A 10,975-nucleotide genomic window follows, 5' to 3' on the forward strand; every position below is an offset into this window, starting at 1 on the left:
GTAAAATATGGAGATAACATAAAACTCCACTCACACTCTCACACTCTGTAGAACATGGAGAGAACATGCAAACTACACTCACTCTCACACTCTGCGGAACAGGGAGAGAACATACAAACTCCACTCACTCTGTAGAACAGGGAGAGAACATAGCAACTACACTCACTCACGCTCTCACACTCTGTAGAACACAGGGAGAGAACATAAAATTCAACTCACTCTCACACTCTGCAGAACACAGGGAGAGAACATACCAACTCACCCAGACAGGCGTCCGAGTCGGGAATTGAACCATTGGCAGAGTTTGACTTCAATATTTAGATGGGCAGGCGTTCGCTTTGTCCCTCACATTAAGAATCACGGGTGCATATAATTTCATATTTTTTTCCTTAATTGTAAACTCCTGAAAATAAATTAATACAGGCGTCCAGTTTGGAGGAGCGTTGCTTCCCCTCCCTCGTGCCCCCCTCCCCTAAATTCCGCCCATGACATTGAACCCGTGCCCCTCTTGCTGAAAGGCCGCACGGTTTCCACTGCGCCACGCTAATTGGGTGGAGCTCAGCTCGGAGTGAATTTGCCCAGGAGGAGGCGGCACGGACCCAGTCGCCGGATTAAACTCGTGCGGGACCTGTAGCATATGTTATAAAGGAGCCCTAAATAAAAAAAAACGTAAATATTAAAACACAACATTTTCACTTGCATAGTAAAATAATTGTATTTCTTTTCATTTGCTATACAGCCAGATATTACGACAACTCGCTAACCTTACACACCCAGTCGTTCATAAAAGTTGAAGGCAGTATAGTACTATAGTAATAGAGCAAGTGCAGAATCACTGAACCTGAATCGATAGCTTACACGCATTTAGCGCGGGGCCCTTGAGAGTGCGGGGCCCGTAGCACGTGTAGCTACTTTTGCTACGAGGATCATCCGGCACTGCACGGGCCGCTCCACACGGCTGTGGAAAGCAGCCCCGAGCCGTGCTGGTGAGGACACCTTCACAGGTGGTGGTTCGTGATCCCCGCGCCGGACATTTCACTTTGTCGGCCCCACGCGAGCGTGGGGGGGGGGGGGTATCGGTAGCGTTCCCCCACTCGCTCTGCGTGAGGCCAATAACGGCGAATAATGTGATAGCCATTTGCAATGAGCGGGCTAATCAATACGTTCACTCGTATGAGCCGTATAATAAATACATTTGCACCTCAACTGCGAAATATGGACGGCACCACCCGGTGGACTCGATCGGCGCGCTCATTCATTCATTTCCAGCATTCTGCAGGAAACTTTTTGCTTTTACGGGTCCTAACTTTCTGGCAACGGCACACCGATATAATTCATACGAGCGGTGACCAGTTAACCGATTGCCGTTTGGCAAAGCTTACTTTTTTTTAATAGGGCACCTATACGTTCAATCTTGATTTGAAGCTTTCGTGACTGCAGGAATCCATACTCTTTGGTTCTTTCGGTCGCAACACAAGCGTCCGTCATCAGGTGGGAAGCATGATGACAGGACGCTTGTGTTGCGCCCGAAACGTCGTGATTTATTTTATTTTATACCTACGTGACTTTACCGAAAGAACCAAAGAGTATACACCTATACGTTATGCTGTATACATATGACATTAAATGTTCTGCATCACCTTTGATCTACCACTAGATCGAGCACAACGCTTGGACGCTATCGCGTCTAATAACAATCATCCATGGGCCAGAGCAGGGCAGGAATCGGTGCCCTACCAAAGATGGAAAAAAAAACTTGATCAGGAACCGATTTATATCCACGGCCAATCAGGGTGAATTACTCGATAACCATGCTCACTTCAAGTGATTGTCACAAGAAAGCCACTGTCGTTGGCCACGTAAAGACATTGGAACCGGTAAAGTTACTCCACCTCAGGCGCTACCAACAAGTGAATTGTCAGGTCAAGGCTCATTGCCAGCAGAAAGAGTTCGGGATTAGCGCACCTCCGTTATCCTAACCGCGCATTGCGCTAATCAGGAAAACGCACCTCCGATGAGCACGGTTGGCTACGTACGGTGCGAAAGAAGTTCAACATACATATATACACACAAAATGTGGTTGAGAAACGTTGACTACCACGATACTCCAAATGCCGCGCGCGAGTTTGAGTTCACTGAGCTCCCAGTGCCCTCTTGTGGGCACGGGCGACTCGTCAAGACACTCCCGATCGGGTTGACGGTGGAAAAAAATGAAAAATGCCGTGCACACAGGGGGAGGCTTTATCTGTAACGACGGAAGCGGTGGCATCGTGGTTAGTACATTGCGCTATTAACGTCAAGTTCGATTCCCGGCAGGGCTATTATCGGTACCAGGTGATATCTAAACCGGGCCCGGGTTCACCTTGCACCATCCCAGTGGGTACACACACATCTATATAAAATGGCAACATTTCACAGCTGAGATTTCATGGAGACAGTGGCAACATACCAAGCGTAAGGAGGAGTCAAACAAGGAGATACACATTCTGAACAAAGTCACTCGTGGCAACATGATACCGCGTAACACCTCTTACACACGGCGAATCACGGGAACGTGGAGTCGAGTCAATGATATTAATGTATGGAAAGAGAAAGATGAGAAGAGAGAAGATACGTGCACAGCCAGGACGAGGGGACTGGAACGGGGAAATTATTGCGGGACGGAAATCCCTAAGGCGCTCATTCATTGTAATGATTTACTCTTTCAACCAAGCAAGGCCCACGTAGCTACATAACTCTTTCGCAGAAGCGACCTGCTCACAACTAAAAGCTTAAATTAAGAGGCTCATCGTGTGGAAATGTTTAGTCGCCAAACACTCTAAACGCATGATTCTAAATGTGGAGGTAAAAGTCGGAGGACCAGGAGAAACAATCCACGTGGCCACGGGGAGAACATGCAAACTCCAAGTATACAGCAGGCGTCAGGGTGAGGATGGAACCCACAACAACCTGTATACCAGGCGAGGTAATTAACATCTCGCCACCGTGGCGCCCCAGACAAAGAGGGCACGGCTCAAGATGAGCAGCAGAAAGAAACGAGGAGGAGCACCGGGCTGGAAGGGGAGGAGGGGGAGAAGGTATAACCGGGCCAAGATGCCGGGGGATGAGAGGTGATGCTGAGGGGGGGAGGAAAGAGCGAGATTGAGAAAGAAGGAAGGAGCGGGCAGAAATTAGCTGCACGGAGCAGCGTCAGTTTTCGCAGTGGGCGGAGAGAGGGGAGGGACTCACAGTGGGGGGTGGCCACGCGTGAGTCACGTGACTTACGGGAGGCTGAGCCGATTTAGAGATTTACTCTTAACTGGATTGGAGAAACACAGGCATGAATACAGACGGTGGTAGTGTAAACCAGCTCAGATTTTCTGATTACGTAAATATGTTTAAAATTACGGATATACATTCACCTGGATACTGTAATCTCTTGAGATGGAACTTCTTTTTTGCAAGGGGGGGGGGGGTGGTCCAGATATATTAAGCTCATGAAAATAAACTACAGGACAATGCGAGAAGGTCTGATGAAGACTGCAGTGTTGGAGATAAATACGAGAAAAAAGCCACACATATCCCCAAGCGAAGAGAGTTGTTATTGGAGGGACGCAACAGAAATGAAAGCAACAGAAACATCGGACAATTATTGATACGCTCACATGGATCAATTGTGAATTCAGAACCTTGTACTCGCACACACGTTTACAGACTAAGGTATAGAGAGTACTGGTACTGCATCAGCAGATCTTGCTGCGTGCCTTCGTTTAGTTTTTTTGTGAATTCCCTCAAGTGACCTCCTCTGTAGCTGGCAGTCTGTGAGTAACGGCCACGAATTTCGGCTGAAACTGAGAAAAATAAATCACGGCCGATTCCATCAAAGGCGACGCATCTCCCGGGCAATAGCAGCAGCATCAGCAGCAGCACGCTCTGTCAGTCGGACCTGACAATTTTCTGGAGCGGAAATGCTTTTAAAGAATTAATTAATTAATAAACCCCACACAATCACCACGCTGCAATTAACGGGCAAATGTCCACGCCACTGTGGCTGGCGCGTGCTCTTAGTGCCAGCTGCTCACGCGAGCGCGTGCACAGACGGAATTTCAGCATTGACGACATATGCTCATGAGCCCCCGACAAACGAAAGCGAAAAAACCGGTCCAGAGTTTGCGTGTTTATGAAGCTGACGATGCTGGTTTAACACAAGTCCAATAAATGCATATGCTAAACTCGAATTTATTTTCTATGCGGAGGTACAGCAACGGATGATTTAATCGCAACGTCTCCACGGTGCAGGAGCGAGATGGATTGTCAATCCGCAAAGACCGTGAGAGATTACTACGGCTCAGGGAGGGCTTCAGCCAGCAGTGGATAGACCATGGCCAACGATGCTCAACCGAAGATGATTTTGTTTAATCATCGCTGATGCGTAATGCAATGGGGAGGTGGTGGATTGAAACCCGTGAGGTACCCAGTTTAAGCCGCTGGGTGGTCAGAGAGGCAAGGACAATGTAGAAAACTTGCCACATTATTTCAAACTGCCGCGCCTGGAGATCTAACGGACGAGAGACCTGCGGATTGCAAGTCCAGTAGTGCTGACCATCGGGTCACGATACATGGGGCCCAATGGAAGTCAACCGAGACATGGCCAGGCCACGTCAACCCAATACGTGCACACACAGAGATGCCTATGAAAGTGCACGCACTCTCGCGGTGACTCGTCACTGTGAGTGCGCCAGATCTCGTCGAACCTCGCAAGCTAAGCAGGGTATTTTTGGCAGCCTGCTCAGCGCTTAGATGGGTGTCCACTCGAGCTTGACGGGTGTTGTAGGTGTGCCGATTAGGCAAAGTGTGGACAGGAGTATGGTAGTGATGAGTGTCATCATCATCAGCAGCAGCAGCTATTTTATATCCACTGCTGGATGGAGGCATCAGCAAGCCGTCGACATCACTCGCGGTCCAGCGATCGTCTTACCGCTGCACGCGAGCTGAGCTCACGAAGCGCCGCTCCCTCGTGTGGCGCCACGTGCATCGTTTTTATTCTCCTCCGAATTCTTCGTTTTTCTAATCACACGAAGCCAAACACTCATTGATACATTCGGCCCAGCATCCCGATATAAGCAAGACCCCCCCCCCCCCCCTGACAAAGAGGTTTGAGACTCAGCGAAGCTTTCCTGGAAAATGTACCGGCCGAAGACGTGAGGATTGACCAATCACACACCAGGTATTTTATCTTGCGTGCAAGTCGACCTCGAAAGAGCGCGTCGAGCCGCAGCGTCTTCAATAAACCGATTGAGCCATTGATGCTGGCGAGCTGTGGAGTGTGCAGGCGGTTGAACTGCACCGGGACCCACAGGCAGGCCGAATGGGGCTAGGGCATCGGTCTACGAAGGAGGGGGACAGGGGAGGGATGGAATCTTGACACGAGGCCCAATTTCAATCCTTGCCCCAGGGCCCATACCAACCATGCTCCGCCATTAACTTCAGGTATAAGGGGGACCCACGTCGCACATGGAGCCAATTGTCACCATCGGTGACGATGGTCACCTGACCGGCATCTGAGGTTCAGAACAAGTTCATTTGCTTGCGCGTGACCAGGTGTACCTGGGCCGCTGGGATCGCTAACCGCTCGCCCACTAACAAGCACACACAAACAAACACACAAACGCACCCCGCGTGCGAGGACCATACAGACGATGTTGGTCAAAGTGTTGTTAGCTAGGGCCTATTAAGGCCGGTGTGGTACGCGAGGAGGTGATGTGACCACTAACAACACCAACCCGGGACTCCTTCGTCTCCCACCGCGGCTGATGTGCACGCACGGCACACACGCGCATGCACTGCACCCACACCTGTCCATCCCTGCGCATGGCATAGACAACACTTTACGCTCTACCAACTTCCATTTGCCAAGCGCTTGCTAATGGCAATCGAGCAATTAGGCTAAAAGCAGTGGACACCACTCGCGTTTGGCTTCGAGTTGAGAATGTTCCGTGGCACGCGGCGAGCGCGTGCGGCTAACGGCTGATCCGTGATCGTAATTCTGACAACGACTGCAAAAAACATTTTTTTGAGCGAAAAAAAAAAGTTGGGTGGACGCTCCGAACGGGGTATATAAGCAGGTGCGAAGATCTCCATCATCCGCACAACTTTGTCAGTCGACCAGGACAGAAGTTCACCTCCCAACAGCTTCCGTCAGCACCCACCGGCCTCTCCGTCTCTACGCAGGTAAGGTGACAGGTAACCCCACCGCGTGGTCGCTCAGCCACACTCGCTCTGGTGCAAGCCTCACCTGGGTCGTGTGCCCGATGGCAGTGTCTTTGTCTCGAACGCCCTCAAATCCTCTCCGATCTTGAGCTCTCTTCTTCGTTTCGCTCTCGTCGCAAGGTTCTTCAAGTCACCGAGCAGCATTTGCCGAATCCGTATCGTTTTCACTTTCTTGCATTGTTCCTAAGTGGGGGTTTATCTCCTTCTCGTCTGCTCTAGAACTGTCTCATTACTCGTTCTCTCCAACTTCATGTCTCCATCGGACGCCACAATCCACAACTGTGACACAGGTCTTCATATGTCTCCCTTTCCGGGAGTGCAACCTCCGGCACTTTACACTCGGCTCTTCTTAAACCATCTGTTGAAACTCTCTGCCGCGGTGGCGAGGGGCATCACGATGTCGAGGAGATGTTAACTACCTTGCCTGGTGTACAGGAGGTCGTGGGTTCGATGCCGACCCTGACTATGCCTGCTGTATAGGTGTATGGGTGTTTGGGTCTTTGTAGGTCTATGGGTCTCTGTGGGTTTATGGGTCTGTATGAGATGTTAACTGCCTCGCCTGGTATACAGAAGGTCGTGGGTTGGATCCCGAGCCTGCTGTATAATTGGAGTTTGCACGTTCTCCCCGTAGCCACATGGATTTTTCTATGGGTCCTCTGGATAATCCCTCCATATTAATGCGGCTGCCATAAATTTCCACGCGACAATCCACTTCGTTGAGCTATCATTTGTGGTCAGGTCGCTTCTGAAAAAAAGAGCTATAAAGCTCAGTGGGTCTTCCCTGGTAAAATAACAAAAACGTTTATAGTTTCATTCGTCTTTGCCAGCAGCATCCTTCCGAAATGCCGCTTTTACTTCCCCCATGGCGATCCTGACTCCAATCTCCGTCGAGTTGCCGCGATCTGTTTCTTCAATCCACTGCTAGATGAGGTCCCTTCCCCCCCCCTTCCCCCGAGCCCGCTCATCGACACCGTTTGACCAAACGTCACTCTCTGCTTGGCGGGCCAGCCAAGTAGAGAGCCCAGGACCGGTTCTTAGACGCCACTCGCTGCACTCGCGTCGGTGTTTCCGACCGCGTCAAACGTTCTCCGGGCTCGTCGTACCCGGCGCGAGAGCCAAACCATCCCTTGGGGAAACGTGGTGCCGGTGCGAAAAGACCTGCTATTGTGACGTCATATACAATTCTTATTACGGCCTGTAGCATATGTTATAAAGGGGCCCTAAAGACTAAAAAAACATAAATACTAAAACGCAGATTTTTAACTTGTATAGTAAAGTAATTGTATTTTTTCATTTGCAATAGAGCCAGATAATACGACAAATCGCTAACCTTAAATACCTAGTCGTTCATACAAGTCGAAGGCGGTATAGTACTATAGTAATAGAGCAAGTGCAGAATCACTGAACCGGAATATGATAGCTTGAAAGCATTTAGCGCGGGGCCCTTGAGAGTACGGGGCCCGTAGCTACTACATATGTAGCTACTACATATGTAGCTTTTACATATGTAGCAGCTACATATGTGGCTGATGTCTGAAGGGGTCTTGGGCAACCTTTTTTTTGTTTCACCAACACGCACTGACCAACGCCCCTCCCGCCCCCCACGACCAACTCGGCGTGGGGGAAGTCTTCATGCAGCAGTGGGAATGATAAAAAAAAAGGCTGACGTACGAATGGCTCTGCATCTTTCCCCTCGGTGAAAACCCGCTCAACGCGACCGCGTGACAAACGACGTCGTGATGCTTTTATCTATTTATTCGTTGGCGATGTTGCCCTGCACGGCTCTGTTCCGACGATGCTCTTGGCGAAAGTGTAAATGTCTCGCGTTAAGGAACGGCCCGCAGAAATAGCTAACACAGAGCTACCTCCGAGATCTCCTTCCCAAGTATGCCGCTCTTTCGCACAGGAGGCGATACCGCGATCCAAAGGACGTAAAAAACCGAATCGACGTTGGGTGACGATCGGACTCGGAACCATCGACGCACTTGCACTCTGCGCGCTCGTGATGACCGAAGCTCGTGGGTTTTCCCGTTCAGGAATCAGCTTGCGCCGGACAAACCCCGGTTTAAGTCACGGGGGGCGGCTGAATCCCGCGTTCGGAATCAGAAGCTGATATTTACACTGGAGGAATCCGAAGAGCGATAAAGCTCTTTTCCACACAATGCCCAATGTATCTTTGCGGTGCCGGCTGCGAGCCACCCACATGGGCGACCTCTCTAACGCCGCAATATCTCCCCACGCCTGTCCTCTGCAGCCTCTCCACCACCACCAACCACCCACGATGTCACCACGTTCTCCGAGGGCTCCGTCGGCCATGCTCTCTCTGCTGCTGCTGCTGCCCGCACTGCTCCTGCTGCTGCTGTCGCTGATGAGTCCGGTGCCCGCCCACGCGTCGGCGCTGACGGGCGCCGGCGGTACCCATCTGTGTGGATCGCACCTGGTGGAGGCGCTCTACGTGGTGTGCGGCGACCGCGGATTCTTCTACACGCCCAGCAAGACGCGCAGGGAGCTGCCTGACGGTGCGAGACCCCCCCCCCCCCCTCCCAAAGTGCCTCTGCGCCGATTGTGTGTGTGTGTGTGTCTACCTGTGTGTGTCTACCTGTGTGCCTGTGTGTGTGTCTACCTGTGCGTCTGTGTACCTGTGTATGTGTGTGTCTCCCTGTGCGTCTGTGTGTGTGTGTCTGTTATGTGTCTACTTGTGTGGGTGTGTGTGTGTGTCTCCCTGTGCGTCTGTGTGTGTGCGCGTGTCTCTGTGTGCGCGTCTATCTGTGTAGGTTTGTCACGTAAACAGAACATGCCAATTCGTTACTAGTACAGCACTAACCGGTTGTGTGTTGGAGAGCAAAGCCACAACATTTACAATCTGATCTTGACTTAAAGTTTTCGTGACTGCAGGTGGAAAACCCGAAGACGGTTGCTTGTGCTGTGATCGAAACGTCGGGGTTTTTTGTTTATTTTTGATTAATTTTGAACCTTTATCGAAGGACCAAAAGAATATTTACAATCTGAGTACGACGTTTCGCCAGTAATTACAACAAGCTTCATCAGGCAACAGCTGTTGTAGCTTTGCTCTCCAACACACAGCCGGTGTTGCTGTACTGGTAGCGAATCGGCACGTTCTGTTTACGTTACAAAACATTACAAATTGGCCGTGTCCCGTGGTGGCGGGTTTGACGACACTTTTATACATTTACGCGATCTAACCCCCAAACAACAACAAAAAACCCCTCTATTATGGATGATTCTTGGGTCTCGAAAGCCTTACCACGTGTTAAACCGACCAACCGACCTGTTGCCTTTATTTTTTTTAACCTTGTACTCAGTGCCGAATTAAGCGAGTGCGGGGCCTGTAGCATATGTTATAAAAGGGGCGCTAAATCAATCAAACACACACATATTAAAACACGAATTTTTCACTTGCATAGTAAAGTAATTGTATTTTTTCATTTGCTATACAGCCAGATAAATACGACAAATCGCTAATCTTAAACACCCAGTCGTTCGTAAAAGTTGACGGCGGTATAGTACTATAGTAATAGAGCAAGCGCAGAATTACTGAACCGGAATTGATAGTTCTAGATTTGAAGCTTTCGTGACTGCAATGATTCATATTCTTATATTTCTTCGGTAAAGTCACGAAGGTAAAAAGTTAAGATAAAAATTAATAAAAGTAAATTACAAATAAAATAAAAATCACGGAATTGATAGCTTGAAAGCATTTAGCGCGGGGCCCATGAAAGTGCGGGGCCCGTAGCTACTACATATGTAGCTACTACATATGTTGGTAATTTTGATAGCAGGATAATCAGGAAATGCGTGCTGACCCCCCACCCACCCAACCCCCTCGTTCGCTCGCAGTCATCCGGACCGAGACCGACGCCGGCGAGCAGCAGGGGGGGGTGGTGTCGGAGGGCGAGGGCGAGCTGTGGGGAGGAGTTGCTGCTCCGGGCGCCCGAGGAGAGAGCCCGAGGACGCGACGCGGCATCGTGGAGCAGTGCTGCCACCGCAAGTGCTCCATCTACGACATGGAGAACTACTGCAACTGACCGAGAACGCCGAACGCCCGGCCACAAACCCACACCCCTAACCTCCCCCCCCCCTAACCTCCCCCCTAACCTCCCCCTCTAACTTCTTAGTACCTAACACCCCCCCACCACCCCCTTACTACCCCAAAAGCTGTGATCACCCAATAAAAGAAGATGGTTAATTGATTTCGCTCGGCTTGTTGTCACGTGTGTGTGTATGTGTGGGGAGCGGTGGTGTAGCAGTTAGCGCGTAGCGCTATGAACCCGGCGACCCAGGTTCGATTCCCGCTCACGGCCAACACCCAGTGACGATTATCTGAACCGGTCCTGGGCCTCCCCTAGGTCGACTTAGCCTCAAATGAATACCTGGTGCGATGTGTAAACGTCGCCACTGGGTAGACAAAGGCAGTCGGGCGTGGTGCTGGCCACCCACCCCCTCGTGTACCGTTCCGGCCCTCATAGGTGCTCGCTAACAGCACTTGCCCCTTCAGTCTGTTAAGTCTATACGGGGGGGTCTTTGTCTTTGCGTGGATATACAATGCTTGTTTACGTTTGCTGAGTACAGCTCTAAAGACCCAAATCGCGAATCGAATTTAAGTTTGGGAATAGATGACAATGTATACGTTTCTTAAATTGGAGGGAAGGTTGTGAGATCTTGGTGGGGGTGGGAAATTTTAGAGGGAACAGTGCGCGGGAAGAAG

At 50.5% G+C, this 10,975-nt stretch overlaps 1 protein-coding gene across 1 annotated transcript; it reads left to right on the top strand.

The window, feature by feature from the left end:
- The first annotated feature begins 6,137 nt into the window (after nt 1-6,137).
- Nucleotides 6,138-10,380, top strand: LOC133347390 (insulin-like). Its single transcript, XM_061559633.1, has 3 exons — nt 6,138-6,210; nt 8,504-8,768; nt 10,108-10,380. Exons 2-3 carry the CDS (start codon nt 8,531-8,533, stop codon nt 10,293-10,295), a joined length of 426 nt encoding a protein of 141 aa, XP_061415617.1. The 5' UTR covers nt 6,138-6,210; nt 8,504-8,530; the 3' UTR covers nt 10,296-10,380.
- Nucleotides 10,381-10,975: the final 595 nt, after the last annotated feature.

Source organism: Lethenteron reissneri, chromosome 26, assembly GCF_015708825.2.
Source record: "Lethenteron reissneri isolate LAM-NWPU_2019-01 chromosome 26, ASM1570882v1, whole genome shotgun sequence".
NCBI classification, from domain to species: domain Eukaryota; kingdom Metazoa; phylum Chordata; class Hyperoartia; order Petromyzontiformes; family Petromyzontidae; genus Lethenteron; species Lethenteron reissneri.

Bases quoted from the DNA above. Each gene is read 5' to 3' on its own strand.
- LOC133347390 (XM_061559633.1), top strand. From the start codon at position 8,531: ATGTCACCACGTTCTCCGAGGGCTCCGTCGGCCATGCTCTCTCTGCTG. The intron at 8,769-10,107 runs GTGCGAGACCCC...GTTCGCTCGCAG, and splicing joins GCGCAGGGAGCTGCCTGACG to TCATCCGGACCGAGACCGAC.